At 42.6% G+C, this 24,941-nt stretch overlaps 1 protein-coding gene across 2 annotated transcripts in view; it reads left to right on the top strand.

Moving 5' to 3' along the window:
• The window catches only part of MLLT10 (MLLT10 histone lysine methyltransferase DOT1L cofactor), a gene marked incomplete at both ends in the record, with an annotated part of 141,344 nt that overhangs the window by 33,433 nt on the left and 82,970 nt on the right, over positions 1-24,941 (top strand). For both annotated transcript variants that reach the window (XM_080717092.1, XM_080717093.1), the window contains 3 exons: positions 11,936-11,990; positions 19,811-19,920; positions 23,223-23,326. In XM_080717092.1, coding sequence (XP_080573218.1) covers positions 11,936-11,990; positions 19,811-19,920; positions 23,223-23,326 — 269 coding nt within the window. The remainder of the gene's footprint in view (positions 1-11,935; positions 11,991-19,810; positions 19,921-23,222; positions 23,327-24,941) is intronic.

Here is a 24,941-nt window from a genome sequence, read left to right on the forward strand (position 1 = left end):
TTATGAGAATAAATTGCTTTGAATCTGTGGGTCAGTTTCAGGGAAATTGACATAACAATGTTGAGTTTTTCTGTGCCTTATCCTAGTTTATCTTTCCATTTACATGGGTCATTTTGGTTTTTCCCCTCATTAATTAATTAACTAATTAATTAATTTTGTGATACTGGGATTGAAGCCAGGGGCGTTTTACCTCCAAGCTACACCCCAGCCCTATTTTTCATTCTTTATTTTGAAACAGGTCTCACTAAGTTGCAGAGGGCCTCACTAAGTAGCTGAGGCTGTCCATGAACCTGTGATTCTCCTGTCTCAGCCTCCCAGGTGCTGGGATTACAAGCGTGTGCCACCAATCTGGCTGTTTTGTTTTGCTTTGTTTTTTTCAGAGCAGTATTCTGTAGGTTTTTTCCTGTCTCAACTTCCATAATGCCGGGATTACAAGCGTGAGCCATCATGCTCGGCTACTTAAGGTTTTTTTTTAATTGATTCTTTAGGTGGAAGCACAGTTCATTAATTTTACCTTTTTTATTTTTGGGTGGTGGCACTGGGGATTGAACCAGTGAGCTATATATACCCCCCCACCCACCCACCCACCTTTTTATTGCTTGCTTTGAAACAAAGTCTTACTAAGTTGCAGGGTCTTTGTTGCTGAGTCTGGCTGTGAACCTGTTAACCTTTTGTCTCAGTCTCCCAAATATTAGGATTACAAATATGTACCACCACACCTGACTATCTTTTTTTTTTTTTAATGTGGAGAACATAATTCTCATTTTATTTGCTTTAAATTTATTGTGTCTTGTTTTGTGGCCCATTGTGTGTTTTTACTTGATGAGTGTACCATGTTGACCTGAAAAGAATGTGTGATTTAGCTGGGCATGGTGGCACATGCTTGTAATACCAGCCTTGGGAGGGTGAGACAGGAGGATCGCACAGGTTCGAAGCCAGCTTCAGCTACTTAGTTGAGGCTCTCAGCAACTTAGTGAGACCCTGTTTCCAAATAAAGTATAAAATAGGTCTAGGAGTATAGCCCGGAGGAAGAAAAAGCCCCTGGGTTCTACCCCCAGTACCACCACCCCCCCAAAAAAAAAGAGAGATTTATAGCTTTGCTCAGATCTATATTTTTATTTTTATTTTATTTATTCTTTTATTTTGCGGTACTAGGGATGGAACCCAGTGGCACTCTACCTCTGAGTTACACCCCCAGTCTTATTTTTTTATTCTTTATTTTTGAAACAGGGTCTCAGCCTGGTGTGGTGGCACACGTTTGTAATCCCAGTACTTGAGAGGCTGAGACAGGAGGATCCGAGTTCGTGGACAGCATTAGCTACTTAGGCCCTTTGCAACTCAGTGAGACCTAGTTTAAAAAAAAAAAAAAAGAATAAAAAATAGGGCTGGAGCATAGCTTGGAGGTAGGATGACCCTGGGCTTCAACTCCAGTATTGCCAAGAGAGAGAGGGAGAGGGAGAGGGAGAGGGAGAGGGAGAGAGGGAGGGACGGAGAGAGAGAGAAAATAAGTAAAGCCATCTCCCTACTATGTTGCTGAGGGTGTTGCTAAGTGGGGAGGCTGGTCTTGGGGAAAAAAAATAAAACCATCTCACTATGTTGTTGAGGGCATTGCAGAGTCCTGAGGCTGCTCTTGAACTTGTTATCCTCCTCCAATCCTGGGATTTCAGGCTTGCACAACCATGCGTGACTGTCTTCCTCATTTTAAAAAGAGAAATTGGCCATCTTTCAGTCGTGGTACCTTTGTATGATCTGTCATTTTCTTTTTTCCTTCTTTTTTTTTTGTGTGTGTGGCTGCTTTAAGACTTTTTCTCTGCATTTGCTTTCCAGCAAAGTTTGCCTGGTTGGGGTTTGGAGAGCTTTTTTTTTTTTTTTTTTTTTTTTTTGGTGGTACTGGGGTTCCTGGAAGCCCTTCTACCTCCGGGCTACACTCCCAGACCTATTTTATACTTTTGAAACAGGGTCTCTTACACCAGCGCGGCTGGCTTCGAACCTGCGCGATCCTCCTGTCTCTGCCTCCCAAGCGCGGGGATTACAAGCGTGTGCCACCACGCCCGGCAGGAGAGCTTTTTTTTTTTTTTTGTGGGTCTGGGGATGGAACCCCATGGGCATTTGCCCTCCGGGCCATACCCCATGCTCTATATTTTATTCTTTATTATGAAGCAGGGTCTCAATAAGTAGCTGAGGCTGTCTGTGAACTGCGATCCTCTGGTCTCAGCCTCCCGAATGCTGAGATTACAAGTGTGCGCCACCATGCCTGGCTGAGAGCTTCTTGAATATGTGAATTTGCCTTCAAATTGAGGAAAAATTGGTCATTATTTATTTAAAATACTTTGCATGTCTGTTCCTCCCCTTTCTTTTTCTTTTATACCTCACTCAAACATTTAAGCCCCTTGGAATTGTCAGTAGGTCTCTGGAGACATGTTTGCGATTTTCTTACTGTTTTCCCTTTCCTTTTCAGGTTAGATAGATTGCTATATCTTCAATATCAATAAGTAGTATCTATTCTTTTTTAACCTCAATTCTGTTAAGTGTATCCAGTGAATTGTTCAAGTAACACACTGGATTTTCAGTTTAAGGATTTTCATTGAGTTCTTTTGACCCTGGGCCTCACACATGGTAAGCATGTTCTCTACCGTTGAGCTACATAGCACCCTCAAACTCCACTTCATTTTTTTTTCGGTACTGAGGAATCCAGCGGTATTCTACCTCCGAGCTATACCCCCAGCCCTATTTTTTTATTTTTTATTTTGAAACAGGGTCTCGCTGAGTTGCAGAGGGCCTCACTAAGTAGCTGAGGCTGTCTCCCGAGTGCTGGGATTACAAGCATGTGTTACCATGCCTGGCTTCCAGTTTATTTTTAATTTGTATTCATTTTATTATTATTATTACTAATTTTTTGGTACTGGGGATTAATTTAGGGGGTGTTCAACCTCTGAGCTATACCCCCAGTCCTTTTATTTTTTTGTGGTACTAGGGATTGAAGCCAGGGGCATTTTACCTCCTAGCTACACCCCTAGCCCTATTTTTTATAGTCTTTTTATTTTTGAAACAGAGTTGAGTTGTGAAAGGCCTTGCTAAGTAGCTGAGGCTGTCCATGAACTGTGATCTTCCAGTCTCAGCCTCCGGAATGTTGGGATTACAAGTATGCACCATCATGCCTGGCCCTATTTTTATTCTTTATTTTTTGTTTTTATTTATTTATTTATTGTGATACTGGGGGTGGAACCCAGAGGCTTTCTACCTCCGGGCTATACTCCCAGTCCTATTTTTATATTTTATTTGGAAACAGGGTCTTTAAGTTGCTGAGGGCCTCGCTAAGTAGCTGAGGCTGGCTTCGAACCTGTGCAATCCTCCTGTCTTAGCCTCCCAAGCGTGGGGATTACAAGCATGTGCCACAACGCCCAGCTTTTATTCTTTATTTTTGAGACAGGGTCTCACTGAGTTACAAAGGGCCTTACTAAGTACCTGAGGCTGGCTACAAACAGCGATCCTCCTGTTTCAGCCTCTCTAATTGCTGGGATTACAAGAATGTGCCACCACACCCAGCTCCCAGTCCTTTTATTTTTTATTTGATTCAATCAATTTTTTTTTTTCTTTTACAGTGCTGGGGACGTAACCCAGAGGCATTCTACCTCTGAGTTACACCCCCAACCATATTTTTTATTCTTAATTTTAAAACAGGGTCTCACTGAGTTTCAAAGGGCATCACTAAGTAGTTGAGGCTGTCTGCGAACTGCGATCCTCCAGTCTCAGCCTCCCAAATGCTGGGATTATAGAGGGTTTGGGGCTTATTTTTTAATTTTGAAACAGGATGTTACTAAATTGCTGAGGCTGACCTCTAGTTTGTGATCTTGTCTGCATCTTTAGTACTGGAATTATAGGCACATGTATGCCACTGTACTTAGTTAAGTTCTTTTTTCTTTTTTTTTTGGCGGTACCAGGGATGGAACCCAGGGGCGTTGTACCTCCGAACTACAACCCCATTCCTATTTTATAGTCATTTATTTATTTATTTATTTATTTATTTATTTATTTATTTATTTATTTATTTTTGGTGGTACTGGGGTTCCTGGAAACCCTTCTACCTCCAGGCTATACTCCCAGACACCTATTTTTTATATTTTTTATTTGGAAACAGGGTCTCCTAAGCCAGCAAGGCTGGTTTTGAACCTGCGCGATCCTCCTGTCTCTGCCTCCCAAGCGCTGGGATTACAAGCGTGTGCCACCACACCCAGCTAGTCTTTTTTGTTTTTGAAGCAGAGTCTCACTGAGTCCCGAAGGGCCTTGCTAAGTAGCTTGAGGCTGGCCGTGAACCGCGATCCTCCCGTCTCAGCCTCTGAATGCTGGGATTACAAGCATATGCCACCACGCTCAGCACTAAGTTCTTTTTTTGTTCTTTCAGATTTCTTTTCTTTTCTCTCTCTCTCTCTTTCTCTCTTTTTTTTTTTTCAGTCCTGGGATTGAACCGAGGGGCATTCTACCTCTCAGCTATTCCTCCAGCCCTATTTTTATTCTTTATTTTGAAACGGGGTCTTACTGAATTGCAAAAGGCCTCATTAAATAACTGAGGCTGTTTGTGAACCGCAATCCTCCTTTCTCAGCCTCCCACCCAAATGTTGGGATTACAAGTGTGTGCCACCATGACTGGCTTTTTCAGATTTCTTTCTTTTTTTTTTTTTTTTTTTGGTGGTACTGGGGTTCCTGGAAACCCTTCTACCTCCAGGCTACACTGCCAGACCTATTTTTATATTTTTTATTTGGAAACAGGGTCTCTTAAGCCAGCGCGATCCTCCTGTCTCAGCCTCCCAAGCGCGGGGATTACAAGTGTGCTTCACCACGCCCGGCTTCAGATGTCTTATTTCACCTATTAATGGTATTCTTTCATTCACCTCATGGGACTTTTTTGAAATAGTGCCCTTAAAACTTTTTCTGGCTGGGCCTGGTGGCGCATGCTTGTAATCCCTGCACTTGGGAGGCCGGGACAGGAGGATCGTGCAGGTTCGAAGCCAGCTGCACTGGCTTAAGAGACCCTGTTTCCAATTAAAAATATTAAATAGGTTTGGGAGTGTAATCCGGAGGTAGAAGGGTTTCCAGGAACCCCAGTACCACCAACAACAAAAAAACGTTTTCTGCCAATTCTAATGTCTGGATCATTTTAGTGGGATTGACTTTTTTTTTTTTTTTTTTTTTTGAGTGTGTGGTATTGGGGATTGAACCCAGGGGCATTCTACCTTCAGGCTACTCACCCTAGTTCTTTTTTTTTTTTATTTTGAAACAGAATCTCGCTATGTTGATGAGAGTACTAACTTGCTGAACCTGCAGTCTTTCTAGCTCAGCCTCCTAAATTCTAGAATTACAGGCTCATGGGCAACTACTCCCAGCATACTATCATGTCCTGCTAGAATTGACATTTATTGTCTTTTTTTTTGCTTTGCTTCTTCTACTGGAGATTCAGTCTAGGGACATTGTACCCTTAAGCTACTCCTCCAGCCAAGTAACCTGAATGACTCTTAAGTATTGTATATGTTGTGTCAAAGCCATATTATATTCCTTAGAAGAAATTAGTATTCTTAAAAGTTAGTCAGAGCCGGGCGTGGTGGCACATGGTTGTAATCCCAGTACTTGGGAGGCTGAGACCGGAGGATCACGCAGGTTAGAAGCCCGGCTCAGCAGCTTAGTGGGGCTCTCAGTAACTTAATAAGACCCTGTTTTCAAATAAAATATAAAATAGGTCTTGGGAGAGTAGCCCGAAGGTAGAAGGCCCCTGGGTTCCACCCTTAGTACCATATACACACAAAAGAAGTTGGTCATTTGATTTGCTACTTGCCTTCTGTAGATGTGGTCAAAGGTCAGCAAAAGATCTAGGCTGACTGTATACCTAAGAATCTGGAGCTTTTTACTCTCATTCTCTCCCAGCCTGGTTTGATTTGATTTGATTTTTTTTGCTTGCAGTACTGGGGATGGAACCGAGGGACATTGTACCCCCTGAGCTACACCCCCAGTCCTATTTTTTAGTATTTTTATTTTTTGAAACAGGGTCTCACTGAGTTGCGAAGGGCCTTGCTAAGTAGCTGAGGCTGTCCGGGAACCAATCCTCCGGTCTCTGCCTCCTGAATGCCGGGATTACAAGGGTGCGTCACCACATCCAGACCGGATTTTATTTTCTAATGTTGAAACAGGGTCTTGCTATGTTGCCGAGGCTGTTCTCGAACCTGTGATTTTCCTGTTTCAGCCTCCCAAGTACTGGGATTATAAGTGTGTGCCACCATGTCTCCCTTTTGCTTTTATTTCCAAACGGTCTCACTAAGTTGTGGAGGGCCAGGGCTGTCCTCCTCTCTGAGGCCCAAGTCCTGGTCTTAGAGGCCTGCACCGAGGTGTGTGGCTCATCTTCTCTGTGCTGTTCTCTCACCTTGCAGTTCCTAAGGCTGCTGTGAACTTCGTCTTCTGGCTCTTAGGTATTAATAATACAGGGGCCACTTTGGGTTCATTGTGGCTTGTCATGAGCTAAAAGTTCTAAAAAGTTGAAACACTCTTGAAGATGCTGCTCCCAGCCAAGCAAGCATGGTGGCGCAGGCTTGTAATCCCAGCGTTCCAGAGGCTGAGACAGGAGGGTCGCGGTTCGCGGACAGCCTCAGCTACTTAGTGAGGCCCTTCGCAACTTAGTGAGACCCAGTTTCAAATTAAAGAATAAAAATTAGGGCAGGGCGTATAGCTTAGAGGTTGACCCCGGGTTCCATCCCCAGACCCATCAGAAAAAAAAAAAAAATGCTGCTCCCTTCCGAGTTTTGACTATGTATGGAATATAGATAGTGTTTTTTTCAGGTAGCTGTTATTTGTATTTTGTCCATAATTTATAGTTGTTATCTGTGTTAAGAGTTGTTTAAGATGACCAGTTTGCAAGTGAACGTTTTATTATGGATTTTAAAATATTTAATATATTCTTATCTATTGCATTATCATGTCAGTTCGCCTTAATTGATTTCATCTTTGGCTAGTAGTGGCCTCTTTAGATAGTCTCCTATGTCCTTTTGACATAATTTACATAGTCTTTGATAGCTTCCTATCTTCTGCTCTTTTTCTGATAATGGTCACAGTCCCAGTAAACTGGAATAGTTCATTAGATTGTTATTACATAGCCAGTCTCCTAATAGTGAACTTTTTTTTTTTGCAGGTCTGGGGATGGAACCCAGAGGTATTCGACCTCTGAGCTATGTATACCTCCTGCCCTATTTTTTATTCTTTATTTTGAAACAGGGTCTCACTGAATTGCAGAGGGCCTCACTAAGTAGCTGAGGCTGTCTGCGAACCGCAGTCCTCCAGGTCTCAGCCTCCCGAATGCTGGGATTACAAGAATGCTGGGATTACAAGCGTGCGCCACCACGCCCGGCTAATAGTGAACTTTTTAAGTGAGTTGTTAAAAAATGAATTCAGTGAGCCGGGCGTGGTGGCGCACGCTTGTAATCCCAGCATTCCGGAGGCTGAGATCGGAGGAACACTGTTTGCAGACAGCCTCAGCTACTGCTTAGTGAGGCCCTCTGCAATTTAGTAAGACCCCCCTGTTTCAAAATAAAGAATAAAAAAAAAAAAATAGGGCAGAGGCATAGCTTGGAAGTGGAATGCCTCTGAGTTCCATCCTCAGGCCCGCAAAACAAAAACAAAAACAATCTAGTGTTACAAAGACAAAAAATATATATACCATAATGTGTGGTTTGTAAAAGAAGGTACTGGTCTGGGAATGTAACTCAGCAATAGATCCCCCAGCACTGGGAAGTAAGAAACAAAAGAACGATTTTATATAGCTTCAACTTGTTTTGGCTTTTTCAGTTATTTCTCCTGATAAATTGCAGTGAAGCCAGGCATGATGGCACATTATTTTTGTAATATCAGGAGGCTGAGACAGGAGGATTACAGGTTTGCGGACAGTCTTAGCAAGTAATGAAATTCTCATCAACTTAGCAAGACCCTGTTTCAAAAATAAAAGTAAAAAGGTGCTGGTGGGGATAACTCAGGGTAGAATGCCCTTGGGCTGAATCCCCAGTACACAAAATAAGTAAATAAATACATTGCGGTGAGATCTTGGGTATACTCTTTCGGTCTCCCTTTCATCTGTTGTACCCTTTCATGGGATCTACTTGTGCCTTCTAGCACTACTTTTCATTTATTAAGAGGAATCATTGGTGTGTTGGTGCATATCTGCGATCTCAATACTTGGGAGGCTGAGACGGAGGATCACAGGTTCAAGGCCAGCCTTAGCAACTTAGCCAGACCTCAGCAATGTAGGGAAACCCTGTTACAAACTTAAGAAAAAAGTCAGGGGAGGGGGCATGCCTGCAGTGCAACTAGGGTAGAATCCTGGGTATAATCTCAAGTGTCCCTTCCTCCCCAAGCAAAAAACAAAAGGAAGACTCAATTGAATTCCTTTATTTTGGGAGGGGGCAGATTAGGTATTGAAATCCGTGGTGCTTTACCACTGAGCTATATCCCCAGCCCTTTATTGTTTGTTTTGAGACAGGGTTTCACTAAGTTGCCTAGGTTAGCCTTGACTTTGGTGATCTGCGTCAGTCTTCCAAGTCGCTGGTATTATAGGCTTGCTCCATTATGCCCAGCTGGGTCTGAGTGAATTTTATTAGCAATAGGCGTAGATATAACCTGCCTATGAAACTTAGTTTGGAGATTTTTGGAGCTTCATACCAGATTTCGATCTCCGCTTCCTCCTTTTCTTTTTCTTTTTCTGCCTCATCTTCCTTTTTTCTTTTTCTCCTCCTCTTCCTGTTTCTCCCCTTCTCCTTCTCTTCCTGCTCCTCTTTGTCTTGTCCTCCTCTTCCTTTTCTCTTTCTTCTTCCTTCTCTTCTTCTCCTCCTTCCCCCTCCTCCTTCCCCTCTGCTGTGGTAAGCTACCTCCCCAGCCCTTGCCCTGCCTCCACTTCATTTGAGATACAGTTCCCCAGGTTGTCCAGGCTGGCCTTGGAATTGTCATCCTTTTTCAGCCTTCTTCCAAGTGTGTACACCAAAAACAGTTCCAAATAATTTCTTTTACCTGTAACAACCTTTTGTCTCCTTTTTCCTGTAATCATTTTTCCTATTAAGCCACCTATATAGTTAGCTTCCCCTCTCCCTCCCTCTCCCCCGTGTGTGTGTGTGTGTGTGTGTGTGTGTGTGTGTGTGTGTATTGCTGGTTGAGCTCATGGGGTTCTACTTCTTACTATATCCACTTTTTGTTTATTTTATTTTTTAATTTATCGATTTTTGCAGTTCTAGAGATGGAACCCAGGGGCGTTCTACCTCTGGATGTATACCCCCAGCCCTATTTTTTATTCTTTATTTTGAAACAGGGTCTCACTAAGTTGCGAAGGGCCTCACTAAGTAACTGACGCTGGCTGAAACCTGGATCATCCTGTCTCAGCCTTCAAGTACTGGGATTATAAGTGTGTGCCGTCATGCCTTGCTTATTTTTATTTTTTATTGGTGTGTGTGGGGGGAGAACATTGAGGATTGAACCCAGGGACATTCTGCCTCTGAGCTATATACCCCCAGCCCTATTTTTTACTCTTCATTTTGACACCGGGCCTCACTAAATTGCTAGGGCTGCCTGAGAACCTGTGATTCCTCCTGTCTCAGCCTCCCAAGTACTGAGGTTATAAGCGTGCACCATCATGCTAGGCTTGAATTTTATTTTGAAACGGTTTTGCTCGGTTAGCGAGAGTCTCACTGTTTGCTGAGACTGTCCTCGAACCCACAATCCTCCTGTCTCAGTCCCTCATGTACTGGGATTATAAGTGTGTGCCACCAACCTAGGATTTTGTGTATTTTTTTTCTTAGTACTGAGGATGGAACCCAGGGCCGTTCTACCTCTGAGATACACACCCAAGCCTATTTTTTAGTTTTTCTTTTCTTTCTTTTTTTTGGTTGGGTTTTTTTTTTTTTTTTGTGGTACTGGGGTTCCTGGGAGCCCTTCTACCTCCGGGCTACACTCCCAGACCTATTTTTATATATTTTTATTTGGAAACAGGGTCTCTTAAGCCAGCGTGGCTTGCTTTGAACCTGTGTAAATCTCCTGTCTCCGCCTCCCAAGCGTGGGGATTACAAGCCTGCGCCACCACGCCTGGCTTTAGTTTTTATTTTCATACAGGGTCTCACTGAGTTGTAAAGGGCCTCACTGAATAGTAGCTGAGGCTGCTATGAACTGCAATCCTCCTGTCTCAGCCTCCCAAGTGCTGGGGTTACAAGTGTGTGCCATCACACATGGCTGATTTTGTGCATTTCTGAGTCTTTTCTTTGTTGATTTCCTTTTTCCACTGTGGAGTAATGCTTGGGATAGAACCCAGGGCCTCTTCCATGCTGGGGAAGCACTCTGTTAGGAGCTATACTCGCAGCCTAGAATTATCTTTTTTTTTTTTTTTTTTGATGGTACTGGAGGTGGAACGCAGGGGCTTTTCTACCTCTGGGTTATACTCCCAGACCTATTTTATACTTTATTTGGAAACAGGGTCTCACTAAGTTGCTGAGAGCCTCACTCAGTAGCTGAGGCTGGCTTCGAACCTGTTCGATCCTCCTGTCTCAGCCTCCCAAGCGCTGGGATTACAAGTGTGCGCCACCACGCCTGGCTCAGGGATTATCTTTTAAGGAAGCTTTGTTCGTGATTCATGTTGATAATCCTCTGGATGTGAGGCTTAAATATTTTCTTAATATATTTTACGTGTCTCCATTTTTAATTTAAAAAAAAGTTTCAAGAACCTAGTTGTGGTGGTACTCACCTGCAATCCCCAGTACTTGGGTATATGGAAAAGGGGCTTGGGTTCCAGGATGGCCTCAGCAATTTAGTGAGGTCCTGTTTCAAAATCACAAATGGCTGGGGTTTAGTTCAGATGTAGAATGCCGTGGGCTTAACTCCACCTCCCAGAAAAAGAAGCTTCAGCAAATGCTTTTTTTTCAATTGGCTGTTCTAGTGTGTGTGTGTGCTGGGGAGAGCCTGGTGATTGAGCCTGTGGCATTCTACCCCCACCAGTCCTACTTTGTTTTTAATTTTGAAATGGTTTTGCTAGGTTGTTGAGGCTGGCCTGGAACCTACAGTCTTCCTGCCTCCATCCTAAATTTAGGGAATTTTTTGGTTTTTAGAGATGGGATCTTGCTGTGTTCAAAATGGTCTCAAAAAATTGTTTTTTCTTTTGCGTTAAGGATTGAACCCAGGCATATTCTACCTCCGAACTATACCATTAGTCCTATTTTGTTTTTTTGAAATGGTGTTTTACTAAGTTACCGAGGCTAGCTTTGAACCTGCGATCCTTCTGTCTTAGCCTCCCAAGTACTAGGATTACAGGTGTGCCCCACCATACCTGCCTTGAAATGGTGGCGCACGCTTGTAATCTCAGCGTTTAGGAGGCTGAGACAGGAGGATCACAGTTCACAGACAGCCTCAGCTACTTAGTAAGGCCCTTTGCAACTCAGTGAGACACTGTTTCAAAATAAAGAAATAAAAAAATAGAGCTGAGGGTATAGCTCTGAGGTAGAATGCCCCTGGGTTCCACTCCCAGTGCCACAAAAAAGGAAGTTGTTAGCAGGACGTATAGGCTCACTTTTAATCCCAGAATTTGGGAGGCTGAGACAGGAGGATCATGGTTTGAGGACAGCCTCAGCTACTACTTAGTAGGCCCTTTGCAACTCAGTGAGACTCTGTTTCAAAATAAATAATAAAAAACAGGGCTGGGGGTGTAGCCCAGTACCGCCAAAAAAAAAAAAAAAAGTTGTTAATTTATTGTTATAAGGAAGCTCATGTCGTAAAGAACAATTATGTTTCCAGGAAAGTTCTGGGATATTCTTGCGGCAGGTAGTTCAAATATTGTTCCTGTATTTTCTAGAAGTTTTAGGTTGCAGGGAAGATGATATACTTTTGATAATCTGAAAAAAATCTCATTTTTTTTACTTTTTTTTTTTAATAGAGATGTGAACTGTGTCCCCATAAGGATGGAGCTTTGAAAAGAACAGATAATGGGGGTAAGTACAGATGTTTATTTATTTTGGGGGGGTTACTGAGGATGGAACCCAGGAACATTCTATGTCCGAGCCATAACCCCCGCCCTATTTTTGATTCTTTATTTTGAAACAGGGTCTTGCTGAGTTGCAAAGGACCTCACTAAATAGCTGAGGCTGTCTGCGAACCGTAATCCTCCTGTCTCAGCCTCCCGAATGCTGGGATTACAAGCATGCGCCACCAAGTCTGGCTTCTTAATCTTATTTTTTATTATTATTATTATTGTTGTTATTATTATTGTTATTTTTGCGGTACTGGGAATGGAACCCAAGATTGTTCTACCTCCGACCTACACCCCCAGCTCAATTTTCAGTCTTTATTTTGAAATGGGGTCTCACTAAGTTGCGGAGAGCCGGTCTCCGCCTCCCAAATGCTAGGATTTCAAGCATGCGCCACCACTCCTGGCTCTCTTAATCTTATTTTTAATATTTAAAATTTTTCATTATTTTTCCATTTATTTATTTATTTATTTATTTATTTATTTATTTATTTATTTATTTATTGGTGGTACTGGGGTTCCTGGAAGCCCTTCTACCTCCGGGCTACACTCCCAGACCTATTTTATATTTTTGAAACAGGGTCTCTTACGCCAGTGCGGCTGGCTTCGAACCTGCATGATCCTCCTGTCTCCGCCTCCCAAGTGCGGAGATTACAAGCGTGCGCCACCACACCCGGCCTTATTTATTTATTTTTTAACTTATTTTTCCTTATTTATTTTTTGTGTGACACTGGAGATTGAACCTAAGGGTATTCTACCTCCCAGCTACCCCCAGCCCTAGTTTTTTATTTTTTGTATAAAAATAAACAGGATCTCACTACTGCTGAGGCTGGCCTCGAACCTTAGATCTTCTTCTGTGAGCCTCCTAAGTTCTAGGATTAGAGGTGTGCACTGCCACATTCAACTTTTTTTCATCTTTTTAAACTGTTTTGTTAAGTGAGGCGTGGTTGTGTGCTTGGGAGACTGAGACAGGATTACAGGTTTGTGGCCAGCCTCAGCAAGTTAGGTCTTTTGCAACTTAGTGAGATCCTGTTTCAAAATAAAATATAGGATAGGGCTGGGGGTGTATCTCAGAGGTGGAATGCCCCTAGTTCAGTCCCAAATATCACAAAACCAAAAACAACAACAGCAAAACTTATTTTGTTAAATTCTAGCCAAAAACATATATATCACCATAAGCCTGTTGAAGGCCAGAAGTATCAGGAATGTTCCTCCACCTGCACACCGCGGCCTCCTGGTGTCAGGGTGTGGAGAGCGGCATATCCATACCCAGGGAGATCTAGGGCTGTGGCTTAATGGTAGATGGCGCTTGGCATACCTGAGGAGTTAGGTAGAACCCCAGCACCGACAAAGGAACAGAGTGGAGTTCTCATCAAATGTCGTAGTAGAGCCTTCTTATCAGTATCTTGTAAGGACTTACCGAAGGATGTTTTTACAGTGAACTTTTCTTGTTTGTTTTTAGTGCTGGAAAACCCAAGGCTTTGCCCATGCTGGGCAGGTGCTCTGCCACTTAACCAAATTCCCAGTCACCTTTCTTCCCCCTTCTCCCTCCCCCTCCCTCCCCCATGAACTTTTTTTATCTTTTACGTGTGTGTGTGTGTGTGTGTGTGTGTGTGTGACTAGGGATTGAACCCAGGGGCATTCTATCTCGGAGCTATACTTCCAGCTCTACTTTTTGTTCTTTATTTTGAAACAAGGTCTTACTAAGTTGTAGAGGGCCTCACTGAGTAGCTGGGACTGGCTGTGAACCTCCTGTCTCAGCCTCCCAAGTACTGGGATTACAAGCATGCACCACCATGCCTGGCTTTTATTTTTTATACTTTTTTGTGTGGTACTAGGGATTGATTAAAGGAACATTCTACTACTTAAATACGTCCCCAGTTTTTAATTAATTAATTAATTTTGTGGTATTGGGGATTGAATCCAGAGGCAGTTTACCTCTGAGCTATGCTCCCCAGTGCTGTGGTTTTTTTTTTTTAACTTGGACACAGGGTCTCCCCAAATACTGGGATTACAGGTGTGCTCCACCATGCTCATCCACTGTCCTTTTCATTTTAAGACAGGTCTTCCAAAGTTGTCAAGACTGTGAGTTTTTATTTATTTATTTATTTATTTATTTATTTATTTATTTATTTATTATTTTTTCCGTACCAGGGATGGAACCCAAGAGCATTTTACCTCTGAGCCACACCCCTAGCCCAACTTTTAATCCCTTATTATTTATTTATTTATTTATTTATTTATTTATTTATTTATTGTGGTACTGGGGGTGGAACCCAGAGGCTTTCTACCTCCGGGCTATACTCCCAGACCCACTTTTATATTTTATTTGGAAACAGGGTCTCACTAAGTAGCTGAGGCTGGCTTCGAACCTGCGTGATCCTCCTGTCTCAGCCTCCCAAGCGCGGGGATTACAAGCGTGCGCCACCACGCCCGGCTAATCCTTTATTATTTATTTATTTATTTTTGTGGTATTGGGGGTGGAACCCAGGGGCTTTTCTTTCTACCTCCAGGCTATACTCCCAGACCTTTATTTATTTATTTTTTTTGCAGCTCTGGGGATGGAACCCAGGGGTATTCTACCTCCCAGCTACACCTCCTGCCCTATTTTTTATTCTTTATTTTGAAACCAGGTCTCACTGAGTTGCAGAGGGCCTACTAAGTAGTAGCTGAGGCTGTCCCTGAACCGTGATCCTCCAGTCTCAGCCTCCTGAATGCTGGGATTACAAGTGTGCGCCACCACGCCTGGCTCCAGACCTATTTTATATTTTATTTGGAAACAGGGTCTCCCTAAGTTGCAGAGAGCCTCACTGAGTAGCTGAGGCTGGCTTCAAACTTGTGCGATTCTCCTGTCTAAGCCTCCCAAGCTCCGAGATTACAAACATGTGCCACCACGCCCAGCAGACTGGGACTTTTTAAATAAGTAAGTTGAAAGCAGAGTGTGGTGGCCCATGCCTGTAACCTTAGTAGTTTGGAAGCTTTGACAGGAGGATAGCAGGTTTGAGGACAGCCTCAGAAAGTAGTAAGACTCCCATCAACCTAGTTAGACCCTTTTTCAAAATAAAATAGGGCATAGGTAGAATTGCCCCAGGTTCAATCCTCAGTGACACACACGCACGCACACATGCACGCACACTTAGTTGGAGTACACTCAAAAATAACCCCAAAAGGTATAGTATAATAAATCTATAAACTAATAACATAGTTGTTTATTATTAGCAAGCATTAACTTATTATGCAAAGTTGTATGTGGCTTGCGTTTGTTAGACTGGCGGCATTGCACGTTTGTCTCGGTCAGCATCACCATAATGGATCAAGAATGCATTTCACTACAGTGTTGTCTGAATTCAGTAGGCGATACAACATTTTTACCTGTTATTATCTTGTGGGATAATACTTGCATATGTGGTTTTTCATTGACTAAATGTTGCTATACGTTGTGTGATTATAGTGTAAGCTGAAGATACATTTAAAACACTTTAACTACTAAGCATCATGGCATGACAACAGTGCCCTGCAGAGCGCTGGCTGTTCCTGTGTGGCTGCAGTGCTGTGTGGTATTGCAGGTTGTAGCCTGATAGAAGCTCAGAATTCAAAATTTGAAGTACATATTTTGTATCCATGTTGCTTTTGCATCATTGCAAATTTGAAACATGGTAAGACCATCATCAGTAGATACTGTGCTCTTATATTGAGTTTCCTTTGGACCAGATCATTCGTTTTTTACTCTCTTGATATTTTCAATATTTTTGTTCTTAGCTTTTTTAAATTTTTAATTTTTTTCTTGTGGATCATATTGAAAATGGCATACATTCAGACGGTGCTTGGTGCCCCCCCCCCCCACTTTCCCTTCCCCCTTCCAGCAGCGGGTGTCCAGTTTGAACATGCTACATTTATACTTTTACATGCTCTTAGCTTTTAACATTTATCATTGGGTGTCATTATGGCTTCAATTTTATTTATATTTTTCAGTTTTATTTTTGGTACTGATAATAAACTAAGGGAATTCTGCCTTCAGGTCACCTCTACTCCTTTATTGTTATCTTACTTTTTGCTGTACCAGGGATGGAACCTAGGTGCATTCTACCTCTGAGCTACCCCCCAGCCCTATTTTGCATCCTTTGTTTAACTTTTCCTTTACTCATGTCTAACCCTTTGACCACGGATGAGACAGCTGGATGGGCCTCTGTGTAGTGGATTCAGCGTGTGCTTTTGCAGCAAGTTGGTGTCAGTTTCCTGTGACTCAGTTGTACCTTTTCTTTTCGTGCTCTGTAAGTTTTTAAAGAACTGGACATAACTACTTGAGGTTTAGCTCCAGGGTGAAGTGTTTGCCTAGCATGTGCAGGGCGCTGGGGTTGACTCCCAGCACTGGGAAAAAAAGCATTAAAACTGGACATACAACCTGGAATATTACTGTGTAGATCAGCTCTGGAATCCAGATGGTTCCCTGCCATGAGGGTTTGATTTTGTTGCTGTATACCAAAGCTGTAAAGCTTATATTCTTTGTCATCTGGTTTTTTCTTTTGCTATTGGGGATTGAATTCAGGGGCATTCTATCTTTGAGCTATACTCTCAGTCCTGTTTTATTTTGAAATGAGTCTCACTGAGTTTCAGATATTCTTACTAAATTGCTGAGGCTGGTCTCTAAGCTGGGATTGTCCTGTCTCAGCCTCCAAGGTACTAGGATTACAGATGGGTGTAACCATGCCCGGCCAGATCTGCATACTTTGATGTTTTTTTAATTTTTAAATTTTTTGCGGTACTGGAGATTGAACCCAGGGGCATTCTACCTCTGAGCTATACCCCTAGCCCTATTACTTACTTACTTGCTTACTTACTTACTTACTTATTTATTTATGCAGTATTGGTTATGGAACCCAGGGGCATTCTACCTCTGAGCTACACCCCTAGCCCTATTTTTTGTTTATTTTTATTTTCATTTTTTTGGTAGTACTGGGGGTGGAACCCAGAGGCTTTCTATCTCTGAGCTATACTCCCAGACCTATTTTTTTTGTATTTTATTTGAAAACAGGGTCTCATTAAGTTGCTGAGAGCCTCACTAAGTAGCTGAGGCTGGTTTCGAACCTGTGTAGTCCTCCTATTTCAGTCTCTCAAGCGCTGGGATTATAAGCATGCGCCACCACACCTGGCTATTTTTTATTCTTTATTTTGAAACAGGGTCTCACTGAGTTGCAGAGGGCCTCACTAAGTAGCTGAGTCTGTTCTCAAACCGTGATCCTTCTGTCTCAGCCTCCAAAATGCTGGGATTACAAGCATGCACAACCACACCTGGCCTCTATTTTTTTTATTTTTTATATTGAGACAGTCTCATTAAATTGCAGAGGGCCTCAATAAGTAGCTGAGACTGGCTGCACACCTGCGATCCTCCTGTCTCAGCCTCCCAAGGACTGGGCATACAAGCGTGCACCACCACGCCGGGCTTATTTGTGCATTTCTTAAGGAACAGTGGGCATCTTTCACCTAAAGCACCTTGGGTTTAGGAATCTTTTTATTTTTCTATTTCTTTCCTGAACCAGCACAGATATAATAGTGTGTTCTGCTCACAGAAGTGGTTTGATTGACCTGTATTCTTGGACTCTATTCTTACCCCTGGCCTGTGATCTTTCAATAGGGTTGGGGGTTTACTACTTTCCTCTCCCTTGGTTGTCTAACTTTCTAGAAGTTTCTTTTCCAGTTTTATAATTTTTTTTTTCCGGGTCTGAAGATGGAACCCAGGGGCATTTAACTTCTGAGCTACACCCCTGCCCTATTTTTCTTTCTTTCTTTCTTTCTTTCTTTCTTTCTTTCTTTCTTTCTTTCTTTCTTTCTTTCTTTCTTTCTTTCTTTCTTTCTTTTTTTTTGGTGGTACTGGGGTTCCTGGAAACCCTTCTACCTCCAGGCTACACTTCCAGACCTATTTAAAAAAATTTTTTTTTAAAATTTGGAAACAAGGTCTCTTAAGCCAGCAAGGCTGGCTTTGAACCTGCAGGATCCTCCTGTCTCCGGCTCCCAAGTGCGGGGATTACAATCACGCGCCACCACCCGGCCTGTTTTTTATTCTTTAATTTGAAACAGGGTCTCACTAAGTTGCAAAGGGCCTCACTGAGTAGTAGCTGAGGCTGTCCGTGAACCTGGATCCTCCTGTCTCAGCCTCCCAAATGCTGGGATTACAAAGCATGTGCCATCACGCCTGGCTAAACTTCAGTCATTTTTAAAATTAAATGTTAATATTTTATATTAAAATTTTAACATTTAAGATTAAGTATTGAGAGAGTGAGTGAGTGTGTGTGTGTATGTGTACTTGAAGTGCTAGGCATCAACCTAGGGCCTCACATATGCTAAGCAAACTCTACGGCTGAGCTTAGCGAAGTGTTAAAACTTCAAAATATTAGCTGGGCATTCATGGACAGCCTCAGCTGTCCAGTGAGGCCCTCCGCAACTCAGTGAGACCCTGTTTCAAAAGAAAGAATAAAAATTAGGGCAGAGGGTGTAGCTCTGAGGTCGAATGCCCCTCGGTTCCATCCCTAGACCCACAAACAATTTTTTTGTGGTTCTGGATAGTAAACCCAGAGGCATTCTAACCCTAAGCTATAACTCCAGTAACCCCAGGTCTATTATATATTTTATTAAAATTTTTTTTTTAGCGGCACTGGGGATGGAACCCAGGGGCATTCTGTCTTCAATCTGCACCCCCAACCCTAGTTTTTATTCTTTATTTTGAAACAGGGTCTCACAGAGTTGCAAAGGTCCACAGTAAGTAACTGAGGCTGTCTGTGTACGACGATTCTCCAGTCTCAGCCTCCCAAATGCTGGGATTACAAGCGTGTGCTACCATGCCCAGCTGTATATTTTTTTTATTTTTAAACAGGATCTCACTAAGTTGCTGAGGCTAGCCTAGAACCTGTTGCGTTACTTTCTGTCTTCACCTCTCAAGTACTGGGATTACAGGTGTGTGCCATTGTGCCCAGCTAAAACTATTCTCCCCCCACCCCCGTGTGTGTGTGTGTGTGTGTGTGTGTGTGTGTGTGTGTACTGGGATTGATTGAACACAGGGTCATCCACCTGTGAGCTACTCTCTCAACCCTGTTTTAATTTTTAAATTAAAAAAAAATTTTTTTTTTTTTTTTTTTTTTTTTTTTTTTTTTTTGGTGGTACTGGGGGTGACCCAGGGGCTTTCTACCTCCCAGACCTATTTTATATTTTATTTGGAAACAGGGTCTCACTTAAGTTGCTGAGAGCTTCACTAAGTAGCTGAGGCTGGCTTTGAACCTGTGCAATCCTCTTGTCTCAGCCTCCCTAGCGTGTGCCACCACGCTGGGCTAGCCCTGTTTTATTTTTATTTTGAAATAGGATCTTGCTAGGTTAATGAGTCTCACTACTTGCCGAGGCTGTACTTGAACCTGTGATCCTTCTTGCCTCAGCCTCCCAAGTACTGGGATTACAAGTGCACGCCCCATACCCAGATTAAACTATTCTTAATGTGGCTTTGAGCAGTAGTGTTGATTGAATTATTAAGTCTGTCCTTGTAACTAGTGCCAATACCAGTATCTGATTACAAATCCTTTTATGTTCCTATACGTAATAATGGGTTGAAATGACTAAGAAAATTCTAAATTCTTGGTAGTAGTTTGACTATTCTCATGCAGAGCTAAATCATTAATGAAAATTTGCCAGTGTTTTTGTTGTGCATTTGCTTTGTTAGTTTAAAGGATCTTTTTAGAAAGATAGTGATTTAATTTTTGATAACATTTTTAAAAATGATTATTTGTATGTATTTATTTTTAGGTTGGGCTCATGTGGTTTGTGCCCTGTATATTCCAGAGGTACAATTTGCCAATGTTTCTACAATGGAACCAATTGTTTTACAGTCTGTTCCACATGATCGATATAATAAGGTATAGTGGATATTATTTTATTACCATTTGAAAATGACTATTTTTGTTTCAAAACTAGGAGATAGAAAGGAACTTTTTGTGTCTTTTAAACTTGAAAGCCTGTCGAGCGTGGTGGCGTACTGCTTGTAATCCCTGCATTTGGGAGGCTGAGACAGGAGTATCACACAGGTTCGAAGCCACCCTCAGCTACTGAGTGAGGCTCTCAGCAACTTAGACCCTGTTTTCAAATAAAATATAAAATAGGTCTGGGAGTATAGCCCAGAGGTAGAAAGCCCCTGGGTCTACCCCCAGTATCACCAAAAAAAAAAAAAAAAAAAAAAAAAAAAAACCAAACAAACCAAAAAAACCCAAAAACAACTTGAAGGCCTTCCTCAAATTTCAGAGACTAGGAAAAAAATAGTTACTCTCCTAAACTATAAGCCCAGCTCAAGCCTCAAAGTTTTATTTATTTAGTAGTGCTGGGGATTAAATCCAGGGGCATTCTACCTCTGAGCTACATCCCCAGCCCGATTTTTATTCTTTATTGTGAAACGGTTTCACAAAATTGTGGATGGCCTCAGTAACTAGCCTAGGCTGTCCACGAACCCAGATCTTTCTGTCTCCGTATCCCAAGTACTGGGGTTACTAGTGTGTGTCACCAAGCCGTGTTCAGAGTTTTTTGTTTGTTTGTTTTGCGGGTCTGGGGGTGGAACCCAGAGGCATTCGACCTCCGAGCTACACCCTCTGCCCAATTTTTTATTCTTTATTTTGAAACAGGGTCTCACTAAGATGTGGAGGGCCTCTCTTAGTAGCTGAGGCTGTCCACAAACCAGGATCCTCCGGTCTCAGCCTCCCAAATGCTGGGATTACAAGCGTGGGCCACCACTCCTGGCTCAAAGTTATATTTAGCATAACATGTATTACAGTGTTTTTTAAAAAGTGAGGCTGAAACTAGAGAATCAAAATTTCAGGCCATTCTCAGCAACTTACTGAGCTTGTTACACCTTCTAGCTCTTTTATTTTTTTATTTGTATCTCAGAAGTAGAATGCTCCTGTGTCCAATCCCTAGTACCACACACACACAAAAGAAAAATTAATATATCTCCCCTGAATGTTCTTTATACCCCAAGATTTGATTTTTATTTTTGGCCTTAACTAAATTCTGCTGGGCATGGTGGCGGGCATCAATAATTACAGTACTTAGAAGCCTAGACAGGAGAATCCTATGTTGGAGTCAGGCTTCAGCAACTTGGCAAGACCCTGTTCAAAATATAGTTGAGTGTGGTGGTGCATGTCTGTATTTTCAGTGCTTAGGAGGCTGAGAAAGTAGGATTGCAGGTTCAAGATCAGCCTCAGCTTCATACCAAGACTCAGCACAGAGTAGCCTTCTGTGTAAATATAATATAACCACTAGGCATGGTGGCCCATGCTTGTAATTCTAGCATTTGGTTTCCTTCCTTCCTTCCTTCTTTTTTTTATTTTTTTTTTGGTGGTACTGGGGTTCCTGGAAACCCTTCTACCTCCGGGCTACAGTCCCACACACCTATTTTTATATTTTTTAAAATTTGGAAACAGGGTCTCTTAAGCCAATGAGGCTGGCTTTGAACTTGTATGATCCTCCTGTCTCCGCTTCCCAAGCTCAGGGATTAGAAGCATGCGCCACCATGCCCAGCGTTAATTCCAGCATTTGGGAGGCTGAGATAGGAGGATCGAGGTCCAAGGACAGCCTCAGCTACTTAGTGAAGCCCTTTGCAAACCAGGGAGACCCTGTTTCAAAATAAAGAATAAAAAAATAGGGCTGGGGATTTAGCTCAGAGGTAGAATGCCCCTGGGTTCCATCTCCTAGTACTGGGGAAAAAAAAGTATAACCATCAGAAAGTGAAGAATGATGCATTATTGATGTCTCTTCACTGCCCTCATTCATGTTTCTCCAGTTTTCTCAGGAATCAGTCCTATAGCTGAAAGATTAAAAGCACATTTCTTCTTTTTGGTCTCATTGATTGATCGATTGTAGTACTGGGATTGAACCCAGGAGTGTCTACCGCCAAGCTGTACCCCAGCCCATATTTTGTTTTGAAACAGGGTCTTGGTAAGTTGCTGAGAGGCTTGCTTCTTTGCTGAGGCCAGTTTTGAACCTGTGATCCTCCTGTCTCAGCTTCCCATGTACTGGAATTACAATTGCAGGCCACATTCAGTATCCCAGTCCCCATTCCCCCAGAGGCATTCTACTTCTGAGCTATACCTCCAGCCCTTTTTTTTTTATTCTTTATTTTGAAATAAGGTCTTATTAAGTTGTTGAGAGCCTCACTAAGTAGCTGAGGCTGGCTGTGAACCTGCAATCCTCCCATCTCAGCAGCCTAAATACTGGGATTACGGGTGTGCGCCACCATGCCTGGCTTCCCCATCTTTTTAAAAAGGTATTTTATTTTTTTATACTGGAGATAGAACGCAGGGGCATTCTGACTTTGAGATAGACTCACAGCCTCTGCTTCCTTTTTATGGTACTGGGAATTGAACACAGGGCCATTCAACTTCCAAGCTGCGTCCCGGAGTCTCACTAGGTTGGTGAGTCTCACTATTTTTCGAGGATGGGATTACAAGTGTGAGCCACAGTGCCTGGCCCCACAGCCCTTTTTAAATTTTTTCGTTTAAATCTTGAACCAGGGTCCTGCTAAGTTACTTAGGTGGGCCTTGAAAATCCTCCTGCCTCAGCTTTCATATTAGGTGGGCCGTGGGCATGCACCACTGTGCCTGACAATTCTCCGCACATAGAAGTTTAAGGCGTTTCTGATTTACTAAGATGAATTGTCTCCCTCTCTCCCAACAAGTCATGTTGGTCGCCATGATGGCTGTGGGTTCTTTGTAGACAGTTGGAATGATCTAAACCTTGTTCACACGCGGGGGACTGACGTTGTCTCATAGATCCGGACTCCTTGTACCAAATCCTGCAGATATGCGTATTTTCAGGAGAGAAGAACCATTTTTTCCCCTTAATACTCTTGTTACAGAAATCACTTGAATATATTGATGAAGTTTTAAGAAATATAGTAAACTCTATAGGTTCCTTGCCTCAGTTCCTGTGATGGTTTTTTGAGACTAATGAAGACAGTGCCTTGTGAATTTTCATTAGGACTCTTTGTATATCATTATATTTTCTTGTTTGTGTTGTTTGCACTGTCCAAAAAAAAAAAAAAAAAATCCACGTTTTGAAGGTAAGAAACTTGGGTAGTGACTGGGTCTTCACTTCTGAAGGCTGCTGTGAAATTCAGGCTGGTGCTAAGCCCTTGATGACGCAGCTGCATTCTTGTTCCCTCTGCATTAAGACTTGCTACATCTGTGATGAACAAGGGAGGGAGAGCAAAGCGGCCACTGGCGCTTGCATGACTTGTAACAAGCATGGCTGTCGGCAGGCTTTCCACGTAACATGGTGAGTACTTTCCCCTATGGTACAGAAAAGAAAGTAACAAATAACTTGTATAATAATCACTACTTGAAGACATAGGTACCCAGTTGTTAATTACAGGAGTTTTTTTCCCCTTTTTTAGGGGAGTACTGAGGATTGATCCCGAGGGGCATTCTGCCTCCAAGCTATTCCCCCACTCCCTTTTGTATTTTTATTTTATTTTTGTTTTGTTTTATTGCGGTACTGAGGATGGAACCCAGGAACACTGTACCTCCGAGCTACATCCCCAGACATATTTTTTATTTATTTTGACATAGGGTCTCACTAAGTTGTGGAGGGCTTCAGTTAGTAGCTGAGGTTGTGAACCTCCTGTGTCAGCCTCCCAGATCCTGAGATTACAAACATGTGCCACCATGCCTGGCCCCTTTTTTGAAATTTTGAGACAGGCTTTGCTAAGATCCTTGAGGGGGTTGCTCATTTTTTTTCCTTTTTTTTATTTTATTGGTGCATTGTAGTCGTACGTCTTAATGGAGTACAAGATTGTAGAGGCAGATGTGCACACATCACTCATTTAGCTCTTCCCCAATTCCCACCCTGTTCCTGATCCCCTGCCTCCTTTTCTTTGACGATACTGGGGATTGAACCCAGGGGCATTCTACCCCCGAGCTATACCCCCAGCCCTATTTTTTATTCTTTGCTTTGAAACAGGGTCTCACTAAGTAGTAGCTGAGGCTGTCCTTAACTGTGATCCTCCCATCTCAGCCTCCCAAATGCTGGGATTACATGCATGCGCTACCACACCCGGTTCCTTCTCATGTTTGGCTTAGCGATGAACTTTTTTTTTTTTTTTGGTACTAGGGATAGAACCTAAGAGCATTCTATCTCTTAGCTACACCCCCACCCCTATTTTTTATTCTTTACTTTGATCAGGGTCTCATTGAGTTGCAAAGGGCCTCACTAAGTAACTGAGGGTGGCCATGAACTGCGGTCCTCCTGTCTCAGCCTCTCAAATGCTAGGATTACAAGTGTGCACCACCACACCCAGCTAGCAATGGACTTTCTATGTTTATTGCTCAATTTCTGAGGCTTGTCTCAAACTCTCAATCCACCTGTCTCAGCCTCCCAAGTACTGAGATTATGGGATGTACCATTGTGCCTGGCTTTCTGTATTTAGTGTTTAAAAAAAAATGAACATACCTGGGTGTGGTGGTGTACTCTTGTAAGCCTAATACTTGGGAGGCTGAGTCAGGAGGATTGCAGATTGAACGGCAGCCTCAGGAACTTAGTGAGGCCCCTGCAACTTAGCAAGACCCTGTTTCAAAATAAAATAAAATAGGGCTGTTAGCCAGGCACGGTGGTGCATGCTTGTAATCCCGGTCCTGGGGAGGCTGAGACAGGAGGACTGCAGGTTCACAGCCAGCCTCAGCTGATTAGTGAGACCCTCCACAACTTAATGAGATGCTGTTTCAAAATAAAGAGTAAAAAATAGGGCTGGGGATGTAGCTCAGAGGTTGAGTGCCCTTGTGTTCAGTCACCAGTAAAACACACACACACTCTCTCAGTAGGACTGGTGTGTAGCTTAGAAATAGAATGCCCCTGGATTCCATCTCCAGGACTACACACACAAAACCATTAAAAT

This window comes from Muscardinus avellanarius (genome assembly GCF_963383645.1).
Source record: "Muscardinus avellanarius genome assembly, chromosome: 20".
Taxonomy (NCBI): Eukaryota; Metazoa; Chordata; class Mammalia; order Rodentia; family Gliridae; genus Muscardinus; species Muscardinus avellanarius.